Below are 27,546 nucleotides of genomic sequence, written 5' to 3'. Positions count from 1 at the left end.
CATCTAGTTGCGGAATAACAGTGTTAAGGATTTAGGTAAGTTGTGGTGAACTGCAACGATGAAAAAGTCCATTGTGACAATGGCAAAGTTTATTGTGCACCATTTATGTCGTATATCAATGGCCTACCTCCATCCCTCGCATTGATGCGTATAGTTTATGTTTGTACCTTCCTAGCCACATACTGTATTTGTTGTACATTGCTCTGATGCCCTTCGCCCTCAAATAATTTGTCTTTGACCGTGTGATTGCGGAATATGCACTATTAATTTATTCAGGGTTTAATATATAAAAGGATAATTAATCCCATTTAGCCCATAGTAAATCTGGCTCTGCGCACACTCAACACCAATAAAATATTATCGTACCAAGCCTGAGATCTTGTTGCTTTAATTATTCTAACGGTATCTTTTATAGGTCGAGACACGTGGCTTTACCAACAACCGCGCATGGAAAATCCATTGGGATATCCAACTGTATAAAGCGTTGGAACATCAATACCGCAGTACACTTATTAACCCTTTGCCCCATTTGCCTGTCATCAGAGTGGAACTTCTGTTTAGGTAAATAAATAGTTATAGTTTTTATATTAGAATCAACTTTACCTTCTTAACTAAATAATTGTTACTATGTAATATATTACATTATAAGACATTGAAGACCTTAGAAGATATTGACTGTGACCAAAGAATTTGGACTATAAAGAGAAGGAGTCTTACACATTATTTCTGTTATGACATTTGAAATTATTTTGCAAGCACTGAAGCGTGAACTCCAAAAATATTAAGATCACTCAGTTCCGATATTCCGATTTTCTTACATATGCAATGGCGGCTATTTTTTATATTCACTATGATTACTCACTCCAGTGCAGTTATAAACGGTTTTACACAAATTTTACATGATTTTTCAACTATATAATAATGCCGAAGTGTAGTTCTATATTTTAATCAACACTGAATATGCACAAGATAAGAATGTAAGAATTTTTATTAAAAATACGTAATTTTGAAAAACTGAAAAAAATTTGACTGAGTGGGTTTCAAACTCACATTTTTCACTGTCTGGCTGAGATCTCTTATACATTAATCCAGTGTCTCCCAACCAGTGTGTCGGAAAATTATTTAAGGTAAAACTTTTTAATTTAGTGATTATGAAATACTAATTAGTTTTAAGTGCGTCGCTAACTCAGGAAGGTTGGAAAACACTGCATTAAGCTATCAATCCATCTGTAATTCTTGCGAATATTTTTTAATGATTACACTACCTGCGAGTCTATTTTATACACAAGCCTGCTTTCGGTCCGCTACGGCAGCTAAATAGAGTAGGAAAGTATCGAATTATTAACACTTATTGTAACAATTAGAATAAGTTAACCGTCTGAACTGTCAAAACTGTCTATCTCTGTCTAAAATTTATCAGAGTCAAGAGAGGTGCTGTTAAAACATAGTACTTATTGTAACAATTATAACTAAATTATTGTACATTATATAATTTAGAAAAACACTTTCTGAGAGAGTATATTGTAACCAATAGAAAAAATCTTTTTTTGAAAAAAGTAAGCCACCCGGCCGGGAATCGAACCCAGCATCGCCACGGGTAAACGCCCCAATCGGCGCATTTTATCCATTATGCTACGGTATGACATACTAATAGCGACAAATTTAAACTATTGGTCACTGTAATACCTACTCATTAGCGTTCTTCGAAATCAAGCTACTTTGGCAATCGGTTTTTGTTTATTAAATCAAAGTAGGTAACTATTTTACTATTACTTAGATTACTAACCGACATCGTGTATCGACGACTATCACAGATGACAGATTCGATAGCTATGTATCATTTTTTAACACGTTGATCGCCATGGGGGTCACCGGTGACCGGCATTGGATTACGTTCAGGGGGCCATGGGGGTCACCGGTGACCGGCAAAGAAGACCTGCCTTAGAGTTGTTCTACAGCGCCGGCGGGCACGCGCGCAGTGCATTTTTCGATACGCGGTGACCGGCATGGCCCTTCTGTATATTACTGCCACTTGGCCTGAAAATATGTCTTCCCAGTCACAAAATATAGGCTCACTAATGTAAAGAATGTACATAATGAAAAAAAAAGTTTTCCTTTTAAATTGTAAATGTGTTTTTGTTGATATAAAAATAAAAATTAAATAGATTATAAAAATGTAAGTTATAAAAAATATGTAAATAATAAAAAAATAGAATAAAAAAAATGATTATAAGGTATGTATACGTATATTTCCAGTTTATGTGTATCCAGGTATTATACTTTTATTCCGTAAACTTTTATTCCGTATTTGTGCCTTTTCTGTTTATTGTACTATCTAAATCTAAATATAATTCGACCGCGAAATGGCACCATGCTCTCGTCAACACATATGGACAGGTGACCGGCGAAGTGGCCGGCCCGGCGCAATAGAATAAATTAACTTGTTGGCGCCGCGACGGACACATGTGGCCGGCACATCATAAAAACCAATATTTACGTAAAAAAATCATCAAAATGAAAAAAAACATTATATTCTTTCATTACCTATAAAATAATACCTTAGAGACAAATAATCATTTTTTAACTATTTTATGTAAAACTAGTTGGCGATCAATGTGTTAATGTGCAATCTACAATATATTAATTTCACTATGGCTACCAATTCAACCATATAATACTGAAAGCTCACGAAGCTCCCTCTAGTTATTGTCAAACTCTGTTCATGTATGATTTTAAAAATCTTCTCTACTTTGTGTCTTCCATCTTGCATTTCCAATTTCAGACACCAAGAAGTTCAACTGCAGCCTCCGTTGGAAGAACTTCGCGCCAATAGTTATTCTCAACTGCGTAAACTGGTGTCTCTTCCTTCGCACTTCATTGGACTCCAATCCAGCCCGACTGATACTGAATCTATTTTTGGATCAATCGTTAAGCGGTAATCAAATACATAATCTATTAGATGTCCGTAATGCTATTTTCTGCATTTAAATACACTAAATGGTCATTTTTACAAAGAGTAGATGCCTGAATGTTGAAGGAACGGACCATCAGAATACTGGAGGTTTTTGAGAAGTGGTTGTATCGGCGTATGATGAGGATTTCTGGGGCTGATCACGTTACCAATGAGGAGGTTTTAAAACGTGCGAAGGGAACCAGTAAATGGGAATCATTTGATTTTAGTCTCTGGAATGAGAAATAATTCGTTGTTGAAATAAAGCCGAAAAGGGCGGTTGGTGACAATTTCCAATAGAGCAATATGAAAAAAGCCTTTTATTGGTTTTATTGTATTCATACACACGTTTCACTAAATACCCTTCCAAAAATAGTTGCAACTCCATAACCTTTTAATATAATCATATAGAAAATAATCAATCTAATTAGGAATGTGATTTTTTGGCCGCCATCTTGGTATTTCATAGGCTCAATATTACAAATTATCAAGTTTATCTTCAAATTAGTATATAGCACCATAAAATACATCTATATACTGAAAATCAATCAAATTACACGGTAATTAAAGAAAATTGTATTATCCTCCGCCATTTTGGAATTTAGGGGCTCTTGCGCATCTATTCTATACACAGGACTGCTTTTGGCCACTATCTAGGGTAGGAAAGTATTAGCACTTATTGTAACAATTACAATAAGTTAGTTGTAATTGTTACAATAAGTGCTATGTTTTAATAGCACCCCTCTTGACTGTGATAAATTTCAGAGTGGGATAGACAGTTTTGACAGTTCAGTGGGTCTATTCTATACTTATCGTTAGCAGCAAGATAGGTGCTGTTAAAATATAGCACTTATTGCAACAATAAAAACCAACTTCGTGTAATTGTTACAATAAGTGCTAATATTTTGATACAAACCTACCCTAAGTATGATAATATTTATTACTTTATCACTTTAGCGGTCGATAAGTATAGAATAGACCCACTGACTGCTAACTTATTGTAATTGTTAGAATAAGTGTTAATATTTCGATACTTTCCTACCCTAGTTAGCTGCCGTAAAGCCCGAAAACAGCCTTGTGTATAGAATAGATGTGCTGGTTAAATTTTGATCTTTGCTCAATATCTTCAAAATGACCCTTAGGTCTATGCTTATTCATCATGCCAAATTTCATGCTTTTATTTATGACAATTATTATCGGACTATAATCATTCAATGATACTCAATAAACATGACAATATTTATTTAAATCTCCAGTTGCGGTATATATTATGTAATAATAACTGTTACTGTTTATTTGTTTTTGTAGAAATAATTGGTTGATCGGTGGTGCGCTGGAAGAGGTGGAGCGTACATTGAAGACTGTCATTAATTCAGTCCAGCGTTGGAGAAAATGGGGCGCAATGGGTACGGTGGACCTGGACAGCTTGTGTGATGTTCACCTTACTGATCCGGCAGATTGGGACAGAAATTTTAAAGATTGCAAGGCCTTCGGACAGGCTATTGCAAAACTTCCTATGTAAGTAGCTATCGTAGTGTGCAAACAATAGTAGTAAAGTCTCATACGATTTATAGAAACTTAAAGTGATATAAATAAATGTTGACATGTCCAATTTTATTTTTCATGGATTTATTGAAAAAAGGGTTACAATATTATATGGGTTAATAATGTGCATATTGTTCTCGTTTGAAAATAAAATACGTTAGAAAAAAGAAACTAACATTAAGCCACTAAAATGTAATTGACTATTTTTTTTATTCAACGAATAATTCACATTATTTAAGAATGTAACATTCTATTTATCCGTGGCGTTGGTTAGTATAAAATAATACCTACTTTGATTTAAAATACAAAAGCCGATCGCCAGTAATAGCTCAATTTGGAAAGCACTTCAGTGAGTATTAAAGGCCATTACTTAAAATTTGTCACAATTAAGTATGACTCCTTTAGCATAATGGTTATATGTGCATGAGCGCGATACCCGAGAGATGCAGGTTCGATTCCTGCAGGGTGTCTGACTTTTTTCAATAAGATTTTTTCTATTAGTTATAATATATTTTCTTAGAAGTGTTTTCAAAATTATGTATGGTCAGTAAATAAATAATTGTTTTGCTTGTATAAAAGCAAGAAATTTGGCGGGACATTAACCTGTATCTGGTGGATTTGCGCCAGTATGCTTTTCCAATTAAGCTACGGGCATCTTACTGAACTAGTAGCTGTTACATGAAATTGTCGTTGGGTGTTGTATTTTTTTTTCTCTGCAAAATGATATTTTCTAGTGTGTGTGTGCATGAGATATTTTAAAATTATGTATGTTCATTATTACTTTGAATTAATCTTTAGGGAAGACGAGCGAGTCGAGTGGATATGGATTAGCAGCGCATCACTCCGGAGTGAATTGGAAGCACACAACCGGCGGTACTGGTTAGCCCTCACCACGTCTCTGCAGACCAGCCTCCAGAGGGATACCGCCACGCTCGATACTTACATTATGTCCGCTAATAAAGCTCTCACTCAAATTGTTCCGAAGAATGCTAAAGAATTGGCGACTGCCAACGAAGAATTTCAGGACCTGAAAGAAAAGGAACCACAGGTGACTTGTATCAAATATGATGTCATGATTAGTTTATATAATTTGTAATCTTGAATCATACAATGATTGATAGGATGTTTTTTTTCTGTATTCCTTATGGCAGTGGGGAAGGGTGGAGGTAGTCTGTTAAAATCTTACATAAGTAGTGCACACTAAACTTTGTCAGTCATAATAATATAATGTATTTGTTTTCATTGAACTGACTACAAATTGCAGATAGTGTTGGTTAGTTTTTACAATTCAACTCTGCGTAAACCAAGCCATAATAGATAATAGTCTAAAGATGTTCGTCTATCTATAAAATATATAAAATTATGCCATTAAATCATAAATAATTTTGTATATTTTTTAGATAGAAGAATATTTTTCTCTTTTATGGGTTTGGAGTAGGTAGAGCTTAATGAATTTTAAAAAACTAACCAACACTATCTGTAATATTATGTATTCTTAATTGCACGAAAACAAATAAGTAAACTAACCAATACTTTCTGCAATTTGTATTCTTAGTTCGTTGAAAACAAATATGTATTGACAAAGTTTAGTGTGCACTATGTATTTATGTTGGATCTCAACAATGTACCTCCATCCTTCGCCACTGCCTTATATGGGTTCTTTAACGTCTCGAAGATTCACGATCACTCTCCAGTGTTCTCAATTCTTTCCAAGTCGCTGCTCCCATCTTTAAAGGGGTTTAATTAATCTTTTCTTTTAGATGACGATCCTATTGGAAGGATTACGCAAGAAGCAAAGCATGGTTCGTGCATGGGGAGGGGAAAGGACCCGTCCTCTGGAATACCTCACGAAGCAGTGGGACAATCTCATCTCGCATATGCAGAACCATGAACAGCTAATTATTCATCAGGTAGGTACTTATATAAATTTACCTAGAGAGCATGGACTGTATTAGCAAGAGCCTCGTGCATTTTTATTATTAGCCGGCTAGTACATCAGCCTCACGCGCCGCATGTCGAATTTGTTGATGCGACGTCATCGTCATCTACATAACAAACGTTGTCAAATGGAGCTTCGCAGATTGGTCGAATGCGACTGAAAAACATCTGTGTTGCAAAGCGACAGATCGAGTATCGACTCCACGAACATTTTGGACGCCGATAAAGCCGACCCCACACTTGCGCAAAGCGCGCGATTCGGCCATTTTTGCCATTAGTATCTAGACGTCACTGCTCGCCGGTGAAATGATGCACTGCGCATTGATATATGCCTAATTGACAGATAAATCCAATATTTTTGCCTTCTACTTTTTTAGAATTTTAGATTTTTTACCTTCTACTTTTTTTGCCTTCTACTTTCTAAATTTCTGCAGTACCAATATATAATAATCGCTGTTTCATCGTCTGATGCCATATTTACGTAATGGCGTCTGGCCAGGGTATATTTTTTTGACTTTTCGAGACACGAGTGGCGCTAGTAGATGTGCACGTTGTCACACGCAACAATGTTTCGCGCGTCTCGGAACTTGGTCGCGAGTTTTGATAGGAGAGCCGGCTTACAGAATATGATGGTATTTCTGGGACATTTTTAGTGTGGCAGAGTTGGTAGCCACGTTGATACATGGTGCCATTGTTTATAGCAAGCATATCCTATGCATCAACCGGTCGATCACTGGATGGATTTTGGTCAATTACACTGTTTGCCCATAGGAATTGAGTCATGAACAGTATGTACATTCAGTTTTAATACATAATTTCATTGAGATTTTGAAAAAGAAGCATTAATCATTCTTATTTTTATTTCCTTAACTGGCTTACGTGAAAGTCATTTTCAAATTCATTATAAGAAAGCCTTCGTGACCTTGTCAAACGATTTGATTTGTATTGCGTCACTCGTGGCCACGCAGGAGTAAGTGAAAGATAATATGTGAATCCCCACGCTTTAATTAAGTTAATTAAAAAATATATATTTCTTTACACTACTTCTTTCACACTACAACAGGCCATGAGTCCTAATGGCAGTAGTGTAGTGAAACAATCACAAACACCCAGGCTTTGAGAAAATCACTTAAATCTATTGTAGATCACAATAGATTTAAGTTATTTTAACCAGGAATTGAATCCCTGGACCCCCGAATGAAAGGCCGGCGCCTTACGCACTGGACTATGAGACATAAAACCGGGGTGTAGTTTCCCGTTACCATCACGCAGTAGGTTCTTTACATGGTAAGAGAATAATTTGACAATGATTGCCTAAAAGAAGACAAAACTTATAATTATGAAGACAAATGAGAAATTGCGTAGGTATTTATTTGTTTTGGTGAAAGATAAATGTTATTTAATTGTCCTTAGGCAAATATAATACATTTCTTCAGGTTTAAGAATGACACTAGTAGAGTGTGGTAGATCACTGGCAGTTTTGTTTATAGCATTGTATATTATTTGGCAGTTGACGTTTCAGTAATATTCAGTAATATACATAATGCTTTCGAGGAGCCATTAAGGAAGTCGACTTGGTGGCCTCTATCCAGTGGTGACGACACATACTCAGTAAATACCATCGTGTTGGTTTTCGTTAGTATAATTCAAATATCGTAGAATCAGCAAGAACTTTGTTTTGAAATCATTATCATGTTATGATTTTTATATCTTCTCAGGCAGAATCGGTAAAAGCGAGTCTCTTGGGAGAATGGGCCAATCTTAACGAGTCGGTTGAGGTGTGGCATTCGAGGTGGAGTCAAAATAAACCGAAAGCTGACCAGTTTTCAGATGTGTCAATGCCGCAGTTGCGCAACAGCTATCAGCTGTTGGCTGATGCCACTCAGAATTGGAGTACCTTCAAAGAGAACAAGGAAAACATGGTGTAAGTACTTCCATAGATATTATTTTAATTTATTTTATATATTTAAATTTTACTTACAACTTTGAAGTAGCATCTCTCTCTCTCTCTCTCTCTCTCTCTCTCTCGGCCTCTCTGTGTCCATCTAGATGTTGGCCACTCACCGTTTCTGGGGGAAGCCATAGTGCCGAGTGCTAATTGGGATTCCTTCATAAGCCTTATGCTGAGTTCTAGATCATTCGTGTCTATCAATGTGACTGTTCCATCTGGGTCTTCGTACTCTCAATATAGTAACTATGTATATTACTTGAAGCATTCAGTCTAATATGTATGTGCCAGTGGCGAATGGTAGAGGTAGGCTGTGGAGATCCCATATAGATAGTGCACACCAAACTTTGTCTGCCCTGCCTCATCAAACCATAATTTAGTAGAGGTAGGCTATGGAGATCCAATAAACATAATGCATACTTTATCAGTCATACATATTTGTTTTCATTGAACTAAGAATACAGGTTGCAGATGGTTTTTAAAATTCGATTAAACCCTGCCTAAGCCAAACAATAATAGATAAAAAATATTTTTCTATCTATAAAATACCTATCTAAAATGAATACGTGTTTTAATTAAGGCGCTAAGTACCAAAATAATAAAAACTGACATTTTTATGGAAAAATGTTCTACATACCAACGCCAATAACTTCAACTATGGTCTAAGTGCCTCAAGCAAGTCAAAAAAATACAGTAAAATATTTAAACCTCTCGACGTTGTAAGTCCGTTGGCGTGTTTTATTTATAACGGTGTAAGTACCACTGCAGTGGTCAACGGCATTCATTATAAAATGGCTGACGATGGTGTGTTGATACTCGCGAGTTCCTAATACATAAATAATGGAAGCCGCCGTGATTGCTTCACACTGTGAAACTACATTTTTCAAAAGATTGCTTCATGCAATTTTACTGCAATGACTCGGTATTTTGTAACTAAAGGCAATACTACTTTTTGGTACTTAGAGCCTTAATTAATACACGTATTCAAATTATGTATGAGTTAATGGCATAATTTTGGATGTTTTATAGACAGAAGAATATTTTTTATCAAATATCTATTATTATAGTTTGCTTTAGGCAGGGTTTAATTGAATTTTAATAGCTAATCAATACCATCTGTAATTTGTATTCACATTTCAATTCAAATGAATAAATATGACTCCACAGTTGTATACCTCCACCCTTCGCCACTGGTACCTACAGAGTTTCAGATTGCTCTCGCCATATTGAAAATTCTTCATTTTCGACCATTATGTGGCACCTGGGGCCTTAAGTTCTAAAGCTAAATATTATTTTAGGAATGAGTGCAACAAATTCGGTCTCGAGCTGGAAGAAAAATCTCTGTGGACTGATGTAGAAAAAAAAATGGATGATGACGCGAAGTTTTGGGAACTTTTCAAACAGTTTGACGAAGGTTTGTACGGCAATCAAAGAATCTTTGAGAATAATTTTTCTTTAAATAAAATAATTTTTCTTGACCCCCTAGTCTACCAATTTTCATACAACCAGTGAAGAGTTGGAAGTTTATATGGTTGATGTTGCATAGAAAAATGGAAAACTAAAACTTCCAATCTTTGGTATACAGGAACACCCCCCTCCCTGATCATTGATCGCGGGGGATACATTTTGGATACGGTCACAATAAGCAAACTGAAAAATTAACATTAGTTTTGTTCAGCGTTGCAAAAAAGGATCGAGTTGTTTGACCTGTCTACGACGTATCGGCTTGATTTTGTTCCACTCGAGCTCGTAACCTAATTATATGAGGCGGCTCTCGTGGTGAATTGCGTAAGGCGCCGAGAGTTCTGGGTTTGATTCCCGTTGAGGACACAATATTTATGTGATTTTCTCAAAGCCTGGGTGTATGTGATTGTTCAAAATGACTAACAACCACCAAAAAGCAATGACATGGTTATTAATTAAAAAAAAAAAAAACTTAATTATATGTGAGGGACTGAGAAAGATTGTACATTTGTGATTCTACTCATTATGATGATTCCTGGCATGTGGCACATGTCAAAATAAGTGCAGGACCAAAAAAACAATTATTAAAAATCGTCATGACAATATACCGAATTCGCATTCACAATGAACGAGGTTACCTGTAATTCAAATCACCTATCAGGAGTGTGCTACTAAATGTGAGATTTGTAGTATGGTTTTTTGATAATATAATATATTCATATTAATATTTTGGTACCTGTGATACCTTGATATTATATTGTGTTGTAATTTTTCAGATTTGTCATCACTGAGTTCCCAAGAATGGTTCCTGTTCCAAAAGAAACTGCATTTACTCGACGATTTGGTATCCGATTGGAGTCAGAAGCTGGAGCCATACACCGCAATCACGCTGTTCATTCAGAAAGAAATCAACCAATATAAGGAAATCGTACCGTCTCTGAAGCACCTGAGGGGCGCCGACTTCACCGAGAGACACTGGCGGGAAATATTCTCACTGCTCGATATTGCACCCAAACCTGCTGATACAATTGTCCTTGGAGACTTCCTCAATGTTGCTGGCAGTATCAAAATCAACGCCAAAATGCTACAGGTAGGTAATAAATAATTACTTTTATAAATGTATCAAAGTTGGCACTACAGCTCACTGAGATTCTTGGTCACCTTCAAGGATGTCTCCACTCCCCTCTATCTATTACTAAAGATGTATTTTAAAAATTTGGTGCCTCAGATGATTTCACTTATTTTTGGTATGCTACCGTTTATGTAGTATTCATTATTTTCTTCTTCTTCTTTGACCATGTCCGATCCTAATAGGATTATATGAGCCTCCACAGAGTGAAATTTTGTATTACCAGATTTAGTTTTTACGATGAATGGATGTCAGCCACTTGCTCAACCTATCAGGTCCATACTCTGACTCATACACAAATTGAAAAACAATATGTGAACTTGCCAGTATGCAAGACAAGAAGATTGACGAGCGACAGGGATTCTTGGAGGCGCTGTGTGGTGTCCATATGCTCCAACTGAGGGGTAGACATAGTTGAAGAAGAAGATTAAGTATGAAAGAAAATAATAATGGCGATTAAACACATTTGTGGATATTAGGACAAGTCTTGAGATGATGTATGCACAGTTTCAGCTTGGTGCGATTTTGCCATTCAAGGTAACAACCTGTCAAATAAGTCGTGTGTGTCTATTAAGAAATTGCTTGATTTAGAATAACGTTCAGCAATCAAATGTACGGAAGAAACTCATGAATGCATGGAATATCCAACAGATATATACGGCAGGTATACATAGTTTGTATGCGATAGAGATATTGTGTGTTACGTTCACTTCCTTAGTCCCTTGAGTGCTTTCGTGAGTCTTCTTCTTTCATGGTTGTTTGATCATTTTATCTGTCATTAAATGGCAATGTTCCATATTATAAAATTAATGGATTTCTTATTTGATTGACAGAAAATTTGGACGTCTGCCTCACACGAAGCGGTCGTGAGGGGTGCCGTGGCTGAACTCGAGTTGTGGCTGGCCGGAGCGAGGCTGCTCATCGTTAAGCACCGAGACGCCAAAGGACAGGAAGTGCCCATCATCAAAGATTACAAAGATATATTAGCCAAGGTATTTTCGCTTTGAACTACTCAATATTGTTACATTCTACTGATTCTACTTTGGTAGTTTTTGCTGTATTAACATTTTTAATGCATATAAAATATCATCGATATTCAGGAAAAAGTGTTTATCAGCAGAGCAAAGAGCAGAGGGATTTAAGCAACAAAGTAGGCTTGAAAATAAATGTAACAAAGACGAAAGTCATGTTCAACTGCTTGGCCCGCAAAGCAGTTGAACATGAGAATGAGAAAAAGAAATCCTCATCAATGGCACTCAACTCGAACAGGTGAAAAACTACGTCTATCTAGGACAACAAGTGTCTGGATAGTAGATGGATGTATATTTGATGAAATTGTTCCCAGAGTAGAGCTGAGTTGGAGTGCTTTTGGGCGCCTGAATAATGTCTTATGTCCCATTCTGTCTAAGTCAACCTCCGAAAATAAAATTGTCATTTCCGCTGATAGTGACGTTTGCTTGAGTGTCTACCAAGGCTCGAAATGGACAGGAACGCACCGGAGCGCCGTTCCTGTTCGTGAAATCGGTAAAATTATCGCTCCGTCTCGTGAAATAAATAATCTGACCGTCTGAGCTGGATAGGCCATATAATAGAAAATCTAACACACTTATTTTTATGAAAAAAAAACACATAAACTTTGATAACTTTACTATGTAAAAATCTTCAGAAAACTGTCGAGCGCTCCGGTTCGTAAATTTTTCCATTTCGAGCGCTGGTGTCTACAATATATTATAAAACTTTAGAAATCTCTTCTAAGTTTATAAATAAGCTTTTATGGATTTTTTATCGTTGTAACATGATAAAGTGATGCATGCATTGCAAACATCAGACCTTCAGAGAACACAATATTATGTTAAAAATCGATACTAGTTAGAGATAGCAGTGGCAAAGGGTGGAGGTAGACTGTTAAGATTCGACATCTTATTTGTCTTTATTTGTTTTCATTGAACCAAGAATACAATTTGCAGATGGCACTAGTTGGTTTTTAATATTCAGTTGAACCTAAACCAAACCATAATTGTTTAGGTATGCTATGGGCGATCCGACAAAAATAGCGCAAACTTTTTCAGTCATACTTATTTGTTTTTGTTGAATTAAGAATACATATTGCAGGTGTTGTTAGTTAGTTTTTTAAAATTCATTAAGCTCGGTCTAGACCAAACCTTAATCGATAAAAAATACTCTTCTATCAATAAAATATTTAAAATAATGTATGGTTTAATGGCATAATTTTAGATATTTTAGAGAACAAATTTTTTTTTACTATTATCTACTATGGCTTGGATAGGCAGGGTTTGATAGAATTTTCAAAACTAACACTATCTACACATTGTAGTCGTAGTTCAATGAAAACAAATACATACGACTGACAAAGTTTAATGTGCACTATTTATGTTGGATCTTAATAGTCTACCTCCACCCTTCGCCACTGTGAGATAGTCACCTATCTACTAACCTTTAGGTCACTTTATAATAGACGGCAGAAGCTACGGGTTGGGACTTTATCTCGGGGACTGGTGTGGTAATTGATAACAGGTACTTCATTTACGGTCGGGAACCCACCGGATGTATTTATTTTTATAATAACTTTAACATACAACAAAGCACATTTCATCTGCCTACTATGCAAACCTTCTATGTCTGTTTTATGTAAATGTTCAGGAGAGAGTCTCTTAGAGAGAGAGGAGAGAGTTTATTACATTTCTTTTATAAATAAAAAAGTTTTAAATTTATCAGAAAAGAGTGAACTTTAAATGATATAAAATACGTAATAAATAAAACATTTACACTCTCTCCTGAAAATTTACATAAAACAGACATAGAAGGTTTGCATAGTAAGCAGACGATTTATATCTGTACCTTAGAGCTGAAATTGCGGAAGTCACATTTTTATCATTTTTTAGTTAAGTAGGTATGCAGATTTAAATGTGTATTCACATTCTCTTAAGGTGATACATGAGTGAAACGGCAAATAATTTTCAATTATAGGCGCGACGAAATTTTGGACTCGCTGCCATTCGAAGAGAGAACGTCGAGCTGGAAACACGTCAATTTGTTTCGTGATGGCGACGGGCGTATTAATTCTTAAATCGTGTAAAGATGACTAAAAACGTTACCCATTTACTTTAATAAGAAAACATGTCAATGAATATATTATTATTGTTACTGATAGAATAATAAACAGAACATTAAATGGACACATGTTGGATTTATATTACAAATTATATTTCGTTTGACATGCATCATTTGCACCTGCAACCCGCAATCCGCGCATCGCTTAGCCACGATCTTTTTAGACCGTGCCTCAACTGAGGTATAACCTTAATGCTGAAAATTTGGGAGTCCAATGTCACATGGTTTTAAAATACTTACTTCTAAAACAACAGTAGTCCAATTATTATACTTTAGAGCTGAAAGAGTGGATGTCCAATTTAAGTCATTTTTTCTTTAAGCTATAGCAAAAAGATTAATTGCAAAAGTGCGGAAGTCCAACATACGGAGTTTTAGTCCGAGCGCGAGTGAGTATTTTCACAAAATTAGATTAACTATGGTAAAACTGCTCTCCTGGAATATGTTACTTTTGGACTCTCAGTTCTAAGGTACTTAGAGACATAATAGTTGTACAGGGCTCTCTCGCATAAAATAAAAAAAGAAGGGTATCGATTTTCATTTTCAATATTATGTTTACTAACACAGTTCTACATGACGACTGTCATCTATTGGTCAGTTAGAAAAAGGGATACGACTTCGTGTTGACCGCTATTCATGATCCTTGTTTTGCACTCTCTGTTCCGGCATAAGGTATCTATCTGGTTGCGGATAAATGTCATTTTATTTCTAAATATGACGGAAGTTTATTCTACTGGTAAGTGAGATCATTGAAAAGTCTTAACATGGCAATAGTTTAACACCCACAACCTTGACTATAACCAGTAACAAATAATCTTACAATCATAGCTCATAAATTTAATAAAATAAGGTGCAAATATGGACTATAACTTTTAGACAAGCATTTATTTCATTTGTAAAATGAGGAATATTTTAAGAAACGCAAAAACATCCAACCTGTACACCATACAGTATTCTACCGCAGGGACGTGTATCATTTAAAACATTGGTGTTGAATCTTTTGGCTTCCCTGGTTTACGTTGAGTGATGAGAAATTATATTAGGGTGCACATAAATATAAAAGTGAAGAGAGACACATAAAACTGGATATTTGACATTGTTTTTGTGAAACTAATATGTCAATATCCGGTATGATGAAAGTGGTCGCAATTATCAGTGTGCTCTGAAGTTGTTTACTAATATTTTTTGTTCTAATTTTGCTCTTTGTGTCATTCATCCTTGAAAATAATTGTTCACAAATGTATATGCTGCCAAAAAGCGAATACATGAAGGTGTGACTGTGAAGATAGATATATTTTCCTCTGGGAAGATAGGTCTTGTAAAGTTCAGTAAAGAGACATGATCAAATTATTCCTTGACTTGAATATATACGATTATAACTGGATTGTGGAAAATGAAGTCGCAAATAATATATTGTACAATATTGATAATTTTTCTGGAAATCTTGAAACCTGTTCTCAAATTCCTGTACCTATCAAAACGGAAAGCGAGGTTGAATATTTTTCACTGTTCACGTAATTGAGCCGCATTACTAGGTGTCCATCAGGTTTGGACTTGTTTGATTTACAATAAGGTAAGAGCAGAGAACACAGAATTAATGGGAACTGAAATACCTAACGGGTGTGGAGTAATAGGCAACCAATCTCGGGTGTGGAAGAATATGGAATAAACTTAAAGACGTGTCAAGAATACACCATTCTAAGCTCGTCCTTCGTTCTGGCAAGTGGTTTATGACGGTTTATCGACTGACGCTCATTCGATATTGGCATATTTGAAGGTTGCAACACACACGCTCACACATTCAAAACCCTGCTTCAAAATGTAGTGTATTGGGAATTCTATTTATTAATCTGTTCTGTGGGGAAAAGATTATGTGACGTTATTATATGTACAACACTTTTTTTATATACCTACTTATATGTGTCAACATCAGTTTGGTAAAATCATTAGAGCATAGAGGTGTCTAAAGAATCAGAACATTAATTTTGATTGTGATTTGTGAATAGGTGGAAGAGTATCAGAGCTTGGCAGGGTCGGCTCGTATGGCGGGTGGTGATAGCGGAGGCGGCAGTGGCGGAGGTGAAGGCGCAGGAGCGGGCTCCGACCAGTTGTCCATCTGGGAGACTCGCCTTGCCCATCTTCATACTTCACTCACTTCGCTGGCGCACGTGCAGAGAAAGTAAGTCAGCTGATACAATATAATTGTATTTTTCTTTTGTATTGCTATCACTGGTTTAGTGACTCATTTATTTACTCTCTGTTGAGTTGACGATTGTTGTATCCAACTTAAAAATACAATAATGACATCATTTTCTGTATTCCTGAAGGGCAATTTTAGAACGAAGCAGTATCTAAGCTATTGAAGCAGTCTGCTTCTATTCTGTATGAGAAATTTTAGTTCTACTTCGATTTTGACAAAATCGCATCTAAAAGTGGAGGACGCTTTTGAGTTTCACATGCTTCGGCGGTTGAGGTGCTGGTTTGTACTGGCGGTGGTCTGTTTTAATTTCGATTTGACACATCGAAAACAGATTAAATGTCGAAACGTAACGTCGAAAGGCTCTGTTATTTATTGTTTTTTGTCTTTTACATATTCGTTCACTACATATGTATTTTATCAATATTAGGTTTGTTAACATTAACATTATGCAAAGTTCATGCGCTCTGTCTTGAAAAATGTCCAACTACACCACTGCCTTGTAGAGAAAGTACAAATTCCTTGTATTGTATGGAATCTAGAGGTCCTTGCCTAGAAGGGTAAGATAGTCAAAGTACCCTTATTATTCAACAATATTGATCATTGACAGTTGGGCCCAAAGCTTGAAATATAAATGAATTGCCGAGTGGAAAAGTAATGTTTTGGATCGCAACAAATTAAAAACACCAACACCATTCGTCAACATTGATTATGCTCACATCCTCAAATGTCAATAGAGTGTAAAATATTAAATATATTACGTTTCATTAATTGAGATGACATTTACTTGGTAGCAATCGATTTTAAAATTTATAATATTCTACAGATAGGTATGTAGTCTTGATAAATGGTGTGACAACTGAAATAGCTATAGACTAATAAACCAATCTGTTTAATTTAATATACTACAAACAACCACTAAATTGACCCCTTTTGAGGATTAGGCCGAAACCGGCTTCTGACGGTCTTATAACAAGGAGTGGCTGCAGTGCAGACAAATATTAATAATAGGTTTTTTTTAAATAGTGTTATAAATGTGCCAAATTAGTTATAAGGTGTGCAACAAACATTTTACTTATCAGAATATTATTCTGAGAAATCCAGGCTCAGATAACGCCGTGTGCTGGGAATAGTGAATGAGTGCATTCAGAGTCACTTGATATTAAATCTGGAAAATTAACGTTGATAGTAAAGTAAATAGAAAAAATATTGTCAACTGTATACTGTCCATCTTGATCTTTAAAATATTAACTGTTCTCCGCCCAAGCTCTTATTCATAGGACTCGATACCCCCCAGCCTTAATACTAATTTATATTACAATTTATTAGATTTTAATAAATGATTTTTCGAACAAAACACAAGATTAGGTAGTATTAATTGAATCAGTATATTAAATTTCTTCAAAGGTAAATCCAAACCTTGCTTCACTCAAATTGATTTGTGTTTATTAATGTGTATGGGAATAATTTAAATATTAATTTTTTTTTTTTGATGCTTGTCGATTAATAAATTATTTAATAGTAAATTGCAAATAACCACTCACCTTTCTTGTACTGAACTACACCGCTACACGTTATGTCTATTTTCAGAGTTTATTTCGGTTAAAGGGGGGGTTTAACTTGTGCTGGGGCAAAAATAGAACATAATATTTAGTTTTTCCTGCTTTTAGTCAGTCACTCTTTGCATATTCCTATAAAATGGTGAATGCAATGTTGAAAGGCAAGCTATTATTTTGAAACGTCATTAAACTTAACTAAGCACTTATTATTATTTTGTATTTGATAGGTATTATTTAATAGAGTCTATTTGGTCACAATATTATAATATATTTAGTTGGGTTTACTGCAATACCAAATGAAAATAATAATACCCGTACCTATTTCGGTATTTCCTATGGAATACCGGTTACATGTAAATTGTACGTAAAAGATTTCACGGTGGCACAGTTCACCGTGAGCTTTCTTATCGGCAAAACATGACCGTATACTATACGGTCTCCAATTCTATTAGATTCAATATGAACATTAATTCAATTTTCATAGCTGATTTTGGCAAAATTAATGATTCAAGAATGAAAACCTAACCTAACCTAACAAATAATCCAGCATTTCGGCTATTTTCAAAATTTGTTTGCTGCTGGCTTCCTGTAAAGTGTAAACCGACAAGAACTGTGTTTTATTTAGACATGAATTTTATCTCAGTAGGTACTATACGACCCAATGAGGTTGGACGGTCTTTAATGTACGACCATTTATATTTCCGATACAACAATTTACAGTGAAGTGTGATATGGCAAACTGCATACGTACAAATTTTCCGACACGATTAATACCAGTATTCATGAAATATATGGAAAAAACAGAAGTATCTATCAATAAATATATATTATAAAGCACTTTAAAATATCAATATTTTATAGCATGTACTGCTGATCTCCATGGGCGTTGAAGTGCAACGGAAGTAAACCAGACATCGTGTAACCTAATAAAAAATAGAGTCCTGTTAAAGCTATGTTAATTGAACATAGTTATGCAGAATATAGCCAGTCCACAATAATGTCGAGCTGAGATAAAGGCACTTTAGTAACAACAAGATTATTAAAAATGTATGTAAAACGTAAAATGTCAAATTGTAAATAGTATTTTATTTCAAGAATATTTTTTTTGCGGCTTGGCTATTTTCAACAGAATGTAGAGAAAACCTTCTCGCATCTGATCTATATCATATCTCATTTTTTATTTTTTGTGGACTACTACTGTGCTACTTTCTGCATAACTATGTCCAATTAATACATTATTTTTCCACTTTCAATAATGAATATATCGGTACCTATTGTCCGATTTTTAAAACAGGTATTTCAGTATCGAAAAATACTGGGATACCAGTTTTGAATTACCGGTATTGCAATCCCTAATATTTAGATACCTATATAGAAATATATATTTTTTATTAATAAATATTTATTAATAATTAAACATGATTTAAGAATGTAACATTCTTTATTGAACATAGATAATTTAGAATACGTCAGAAACATAGGTATTAGAATAAAATATTGAATACAAATTTGAATAATAAATCACATTGGCTGGAATTCGCTGGATGCGGGTTCGAGTCTCACCACTCAGAATATAATATTTCTGTATGGTATTGTTGTTTTTATTTAATAAAACGCATTTTTTTTTATTGTACTTATTCCACTTTAATTAATATATTAGGACCGGTTTCGTCCGCCTCAGTGGGACATTTTCAACCACTGAAAATGTCCCACTGAGGCAGACGAAACCGGTCCTAATATATTAATTAAAGTGGAATAAGTACTATAAAAAAAATTGCGTTTTATTAAATAAAAACAACAATACAATGCAGTTCCACCATGAATTGACAGTTAACAAAATAAAAGAAATTTCTGTATGGATAAGTTTCGCCAATTATAATATGTATTATTTAAATTGTCTGACAAATCAGGATTGATTGTATTTGTATGTGCAAGCCCTGCTCATCGGCATCTGGGTCTGCAGGTACAAATTTAATTCTTTCGTAAGTAATGAACATATATTGTGAATGTGGTTGGTACATGAACTCTACCTAGATTGCAATATGGGTGCAATTATTATAAATTCGTGTTCAAGTGATTACAGCGTGGTTTTCCAAAGTGTCTGTTTAAATTCAAAAATGCCGCATACAATTTGTATTGTACCTATGTGTTTGAAAAACGTATTTCTTTTTGAAGGGGGTCAATATACCGAAAATTGTGTCACGTCATTTATGGACAACCCCTATGATAAACACACACGTTGGCTCGGTTTGCATTAATACAAAACAGTGAATCGCGGGCTTGAACCCACGACCGGTCAAAAAATGCATGTTAACTTTTTAATGTGTATTTAACCCGTCTTCTACGTATAGCTTATCATCGCTGTAACCGAGGATCTCGCCCACTTTTCCGGGTATATTCCCCATAACCAGACACTCCGCACTTTGTCCGTTTGTGTCGTCTGAGCTGTCTTGTCTTTAGACATGCCGCGTCCGAAAATTATTACAAATATTAGATTCCCTAATTATGAACAGGCTTCGTGTGTAGCAGAATGCCGAAAGCCAAGTCATCTAGGTCATGATCCTCCTATCCTGAAGAAGATATATATTCTATACACCTACATAATTTGTATTTTTTTCGTTCCTGAGGGTGGTCCGGACCCGATAATCCTTCCCCCCCTAGTATGCGCGCCTAGTTGATCGAATGGCTAACAGCTATCCCTTGTAAAAATATGTTTATACAACCTCCACTCTATTGAGGCCAATAGTACATTATAGTAGTATAATGCCCTAAATATGAAAGACGGAGTACAGCTGCGAATTGCGGATATTTATGAGAATGTTGACGAATTGAAAGGTGCCCTGGCGGTGGTGGGTAAGACGGAAGAGCTTGGCAAAATTGTAAAGTTCTTTAACATAATTGGAGTGAGGACCTGATCGGCGGATCCACCTCTAGATGAGAAGAGGCGATATGACAGCGAGTCGCAGTCGAAGCCTCGGTAAAATCATAAAAAAAGACTGAACATGATAGTTTTTATTTTTTTTTACTAAGATCAAATCATTGACTGTATGTAATTAATTATTTTTTTACGAAATGTGGGTTAGCTCACGTCAGCTTTACAAGGCCTGAATTATTAAAAATAGACATTACTCCAATTATTATCTACACACTAGTGGCATCTGCTAAAACAGCTAAAATTTTACTCGAGCGAAAAAAAAATGCCTTGTAATCAAATTCATTTATTTATTTTCTTCCAGAAGAAGCTTCTGAGAACAAAATAGAAATATGCAATTAATTATTAGCAAAATTATATAATGTCAGTGGTCCTCAACGAGTCAAAAGAAAAAAAACCCTCGGAAATTTTATCAACCATAATATTGATGTGTCACGTGTGTGAATTCATAATCACCATAATAATCGGCCTGGGTCAATCCACTGCTGGATGAAGACCTCCGTGTCCGGAAATTTATATGCATTATGCAGTTGGCCGTATACAGGGAACACAGAATTAATGGGTACCGAAATACCTAACGGGTGTGGAGTAACAGGCAACCGATATCGAGTGTGTAAGATTATGAGGTAAACTTAAACAAGTGTCAAGAATACGTCATGCTAAGCTTGTCTTTTGTTCTGACAACTGTTCTCGGCTTATGCTCTAACGCTCATTCAATATTGGTGTATTTGAAGGTTGCAACACACACTAGTGCACGTCTATAATGTGTTTCATTTTCGTAGGATACTCACACATTCAAAACCATGCTTCGTGTATTTGGGGTATAGGCTATCTGAATTCTATATTTTATTAATCCGTTCTGTGGCCGTATAGTATTGAGATCAAATTTATGTCTAAATAAAACACGTACCTAATCAAAATCACCGGAATAGAAGCAGTGACGTCCCTAGACAAAATGCCGCCCCTAGGCAGTGCCAAAATGCCGTCACATTTTTTTATACAGTACTTTTTATCATCCTTCATGACTACAATATCTAAGAAATGTGTTGTATGGATACATTACTAACAATACCACTAGTTAATCTAATTTAAATGCCACTTCTGCGTTAATAGACAATATCGCGTATCTACGATTTCAGATAGGTACATTTAATAATACGCCTGATGACTTCAAAATCGAGTAACTAGCAAACATATTTGGATAAATTTTAAATTAATGTACCTAAGTACTTATGTACCTACCTACAATCCAAATATTTGCAAATCTACACGTGTCATTGCTGTTCACGTGACGTTCAAGGACAACGGAAGTAAACAAGACATCGCGAACCCGACAAAAAAATAAAGTCGTTTTAAAACTTTTATAGTAATAATTAACACATTTTGTTTCCAACCAGTGAGCTGAATTTTTTAATGGAAATGTATTTCCGTTATTACTAAGTTTAGGTAGTTATTTCTATATATTAATAATGATTCTCCTCGATTTGCCGCCCTTCGGGAAAGTGCCGCCCCCGAGCGACGCTCAATCTGCCTACCCCCACGGGACGTCACTGAATACAAGGGAAAGACAAGATAATAGGGAGGTAGTGAATTGAAAATTAAATCATCGTGTAATTTAAATAAAATTCTGGTTGGTGCTCGTAAGTATCAAGTCGTATAATAATGACAGCGTTATTACTGTTACCATATATTTGATATAAATCAATATCAAAGTATTGTTCTTATTGAATCTAATGAACATAAGTAGGTACATAATTTTGAAAAACACTTCTGAGAAAATATATTATAACCGATAGAAAAAATCTTTTTGAAAAGTAAGACACCCGGCAGGATCGAACCTGCATCTCTTGGGTTTACGCCCCGTCCGCTCATTAACCACTAATTAGAATGGTACATTCTTAAATCTTGTGAATTATTCGTTGAATAAAAGAAATAGTTAAATAAAGAACGTAATAAAATTGGAACGTTACTGTTTGCAATACATACAAAGCGTTATTTTTTACCACGTTTTTCTTAGCTCGTATTCTTGTTTGTCCGGTGGTTGTTTATCCAGTACACATCTTGAAATCGATTTTTAACTAACTTCCTGACTAGCTAGACATTTGAAACTTTTAGATTATATCAGAACACGATGCCAATGCATTCTTTTAATACTTTTAACCATCTTTAAGTAGAATTGATTTCATTTTCAGTTAATTCTGTTTTGTATGAAAAGTTATTTCGGAAGAAATCCGTAATCCAATCCACTATTATTGGGTTGCTAAGGGGTCCTAGCAACTAAATTATTAATATATACGTGCGTTACTATGGAAATTAAAATGACATTTCAGTATTCTATATTTGTTTATTGCAAAATAGCAAAAAAATGATTTGTTGACAATTGCCTTATTTGTCCTAAATTATTAATACATATAATTGTCAAGTTTATATGATTCAACAGAAAAATTAAAAACGTGGTATATAAAAAGTTCTTTTTATCTTGCAATTATATGTGTGAAATAAATAAATTTATTTATTTTCCAAATAATTCACGAACCGGAATCCAATTTTTTTTTTTTACACGCCCTGGTTCATTTCGAGCGCTACTTCATACATATTCATTTTATAGGTTTACCTATCACCTTTATCCGTATTCTCTGCAAGTTTCGTGGTGAACACATGTATGGTGGTCACACCACCATACATGTGTTCGCCCCCTGTCCCTCTTACCTGGCGACTTTCCGAACTTCAGAAATCTCATGAATTTCTATTCGGCCAATTTTTTTAAAGAAACTTAATTCTGAGTAGGTAATTATTGAGTTTTAATTAGGCATTTTTGTCACTGGTAATTTTAATATCACAGCTTATGCAGTGAAACAATAATTAATATAGGTGGCAAAACGACAATAGCGATTAAAGTTCTTGCTAGGGTCATGTCTTATCTCTTCACACTAATTCTATCTTATTATATGTGAATGATTTCCTCCACAAACTTGGCAAGAAACTACAAAATTGAATCATTGTATGTATTATTACTAAATTATTATCTGTCTAATTTTATATTTGTGTTGTAGGTATATCAATATTGATACATTGCTATCTGAAATCTTCATTCTACGGAATTCTATTTAGCAGTATGTATTAATAACCGATACCAAGCACATTATTATCGTAATTTGTAATATAAATATTCATACAATATTCGGTAAGTACTTAGAAGTCTGTTCACCGGAAGCCAGGCGAGAACAGCGGCAAATTTCATGAATTCAAGAATGATAATCTAACCTAACCTAACAAATAATCCAGTATATCTGCTATTTTCAAAATTTGTTTACTGCTGGCTTGAACTAAATAGACAAGAACAAGAACCTAATATTCTTTTGACGTTGCATAATGCTTAAAATACACTCTATGACGATCGGTCATATATATGTCGAAAAACCCGTTTCTTATGTTGGCGTCCTGTGTCACAGTGTCACAGGGTGTCACAGAGTGTAAATACGATGTCATAGCTGTCATACAATATGTATGTATAAATGTCGGAATGGCATAGATTTGATCATAGACACTAAAACGCTCTTAGCATATAATATGTGCCCGATCGTCATATAGTCTATTTGAACCTTTACTGGCCCGTCGCCAAACTGCAGCTTTTTTATATACCTACGAGGGTTGTCCAAAAATTAAAAACCTTTATTATTTAAAAAATCAGGAAAATTTTATTTTCATAAAATCATACGAAATTTTAGATAGGTACTTAAATCCCCACTATTTTTCGACGTAGTCTCTGTTTCAATCGATGCATTTGGTGAGCCGTGGCACTAGGCCCTTGATTCCCTTGTCGTAGAACTCCGTCGCCGCCGTCCTCAAAAATGTTCTCACCTCTTCCTCCTCGTCCTCGACGGTCTCGAAGTGGTTTCCGGCCAAATGTTGCTTCAGATGAAGAAAAATATGGAAATAGCTCGGCGCCAGTTCGGGATATCCGGGACAGAGGACATCCTATTTGAATGAGTCCAAAAGGTTCAAAAAGACCTAAGCGTTTTGCACACGATTTTGTTTGTGAGCTTCCGTCAGCATTTTGGGCCCTCAACGAGCACACCTTTGCATACCCCAATTTTTCCCTCAAAATCGTTTGTATGGTAGACTTACTGACGTCTGGTATCAAAACAGCGAGCTCACGGACTGTCAGACGGCGATTTTCACGAACTTTATCATTGATTTTCTTCAACAAAACGTCACCAATTGAGGACCTCCTTCCTCTCTCCTCCTCATCATGAGCACTCGTTCTATCACTCGAAAACTCTGTACACCACTTCCTGATATTCCGCTGGATCATCACAATATTACCATAATTGGATGTGAGACGACGATGGATTACAACAGGGTGGACTCCCTTCTGGTTGAGAAACCGAATGATTGAACGCACCTCTCAGGCGGCGGGATTCGACAGCGGAGCGTCCATATCAAACGGACGCAAAGGTAATAAATACTGACGCAGCTACCGAGCCGGCTCACCACTCGTTTTGGTGAGGGAAGTCTACGCTACACGCCAGTGCTGCCATCTTTTGAATCTTTAATTCTTGGACAACCCTTGTACTTTAAAAAAAACTTTCGCTTCATAATTCGATTGGTAGACAACTGTGGTATTTCATTATCTGTTGAATGGAAACATTGTCAGCCATCTGTCAAACGTTATAGGATTCATGAACAACAAGAACTGCGTGACGTACCTACACGAAACTATATAATAATGCCGCTTGATACCGATAATAAACTGACTGTATACTCTCCTTTCACACTATACGGTTTTTGCCGTCACGGCAGAAAAACGAATGGCAATATTCCATCAGTGGCGCGAAGAAATGAATAACTTTTTTCACGTTACACTGCGACGGTTAATAGCCGTGTAATGTGAAAAGGGCTATTCATTTCTTCGCTCCACTAATGGAATATTGCCGTTTGATTTTTAGCCGTGACGGCAAAAACCGTATAATGTGAAGCGAGCGTATGGCTGACGGATCCCGATACGATGGCTGCTTCCGATGACGAATAAACACTCTGCGGTCACCCTGAGAAGATTATTATTCTTTAATTCTATACAAAAATCTAGTTTTGTGGTTAACTCTGAGGTTAATGTTATCATGAATAATATAATTTTATGTTGATCCGGTACCGACACCAAATGTTGAGAATCTTTGTAACAGCTTACTAAATTATTATTACTATCGGTTGAAGCAAAAACATATGGTCGACACATGATCCGTTTCACAATGAAAATAAGACGAATTTGTTTTTCAGGGACAACTTTTTGATATTATGATATTATCCACACTGAAAATTTACCAGCAAAAGAGAGAATTCAATATTTATTATGCATTCACCATTCATCAAAATTTGACCATTCACTACATATGCAAAAAGGTACTGAAATGTCAATCGGCTTAGCACAGGGGTTGGAAACTGTTTTAGCATCAAGTACCCAATATAACATTTGGCAAAAGTCAACAGTGCATATAAGATAATATACATATATGTATATACAGTGACGTCCCGTGGAGATAGGCAGGTCGGGCGTTGCATGGGGCAGGTCGTTATAACGGACGGCGAATGAAGGGACGAATATAATTATTACAACTTTTGAGAGCAGTGGCGGTTTTCAATAAAGCAGACTTCGTTTTAATCTATCGACATCTTAGTTTTAAAAATACCCATTGAAATACCTACATGACAGCTTATGCACAGTGGTGCCTCCAAAACTGTCAGCGCCACGTGCCTAAAACCACCACTATTTGAGAGTAGGTTATGTGGAAATGAACGGGCATAGGGGTCAAATTATGATGTTTAAAAACTGCACTATGATATTTAATCTTTTCCCCACAGTATGAGACAAAGGGGAGACCATTTGGTTCCCTCTCCATCTGCATATATATTAAAAAAATAAAATATTTCGCAGTGCTGACTACGTCAATTCGAAGGAGAAACCATTGTTGTAGGTATAAGCCCTATTTTTCCCAGTTCTTTTTCTTTTTTTTCTCCAGACCCACGACGAAGGGCCATGCGCTCTTCAATAATAAGTATACAAACGCGAATAGGTACTACAGATGACGAGGATAAAAGGCCGTTTGGCCTTGGTGCCTCGTATTATACCTATCATATTTGCATAAAATGGCATCCATACCTAGCTCAAAACACGATTTTGTCGATTGTTCTACTGTTGCACTGATGTAGCGATATAAAGAATCATCATCGTCAGCCTGAATCTATCCACTGCTGGATGAATGTCTCTGCAAGCTGATTCCACTTCTCTCGGTCCTGTGCGTTGCGTTGCCACGTACTTCCGCAGAACTTTATCATTTCACCGATCAAGCGGCCTCTAGGTCTACCTTGTGGACGTTTTATACCTCTTGGATACCACTGGATGACTAAATTTGTCCAACAATTGTCCTTTCTTCGAGCTATAGCAAATGGAAATGGGCTGGACACATAGCTCGAAGAAATACCTGTATTTGAATTGAAATATTTTATTTAGCACTACATTACAGGTCGGGCGACCTAAACTAAGGTTATTTCCACGTTTTTATTAGCTCGTATTCTTGTTTGTCCAGTGCAATTTTATTCTTGTTTGTTCAATACAAATCTTGCAATCGATTTTTAACTAACTTCCCGACTAGCTAGACATTTGAAACTTTTAGAATATATCATATCAGAACACGATGACAATGCATTCTTTTAATATTTTTAGCCATCTTTAGGCAGAATTGAATTCATTTTCAGTT

General features: G+C 35.6%; 1 protein-coding gene across 1 annotated transcript in view; it reads left to right on the top strand.

The window, feature by feature from the left end:
* Positions 1 to 16,286, top strand: part of LOC147064228 (cytoplasmic dynein 2 heavy chain 1-like) — a 31,117-nt gene extending 14,831 nt beyond the window's left edge. The window contains exons 14-23 of the mRNA XM_085958678.1: positions 416 to 561; positions 2,783 to 2,935; positions 4,259 to 4,468; positions 5,294 to 5,543; positions 6,256 to 6,405; positions 8,152 to 8,357; positions 9,680 to 9,795; positions 10,622 to 10,935; positions 11,808 to 11,966; positions 16,110 to 16,286. Coding sequence (XP_085814804.1) covers positions 416 to 561; positions 2,783 to 2,935; positions 4,259 to 4,468; positions 5,294 to 5,543; positions 6,256 to 6,405; positions 8,152 to 8,357; positions 9,680 to 9,795; positions 10,622 to 10,935; positions 11,808 to 11,966; positions 16,110 to 16,286 — 1,881 coding nt within the window. The remainder of the gene's footprint in view (positions 1 to 415; positions 562 to 2,782; positions 2,936 to 4,258; positions 4,469 to 5,293; positions 5,544 to 6,255; positions 6,406 to 8,151; positions 8,358 to 9,679; positions 9,796 to 10,621; positions 10,936 to 11,807; positions 11,967 to 16,109) is intronic.
* Positions 16,287 to 27,546: the final 11,260 nt, after the last annotated feature.

Source organism: Rhyacophila brunnea, unplaced genomic scaffold, assembly GCF_057557595.1.
Source record: "Rhyacophila brunnea isolate RB1 unplaced genomic scaffold, BYU_Rbru_1.0 scaffold_8, whole genome shotgun sequence".
In the NCBI taxonomy this organism is placed as follows: Eukaryota; Metazoa; Arthropoda; class Insecta; order Trichoptera; family Rhyacophilidae; genus Rhyacophila; species Rhyacophila brunnea.
Note: the sequence above shows the minus strand (reverse complement) of the source record. Positions and strands in the feature narration are given on the sequence as shown.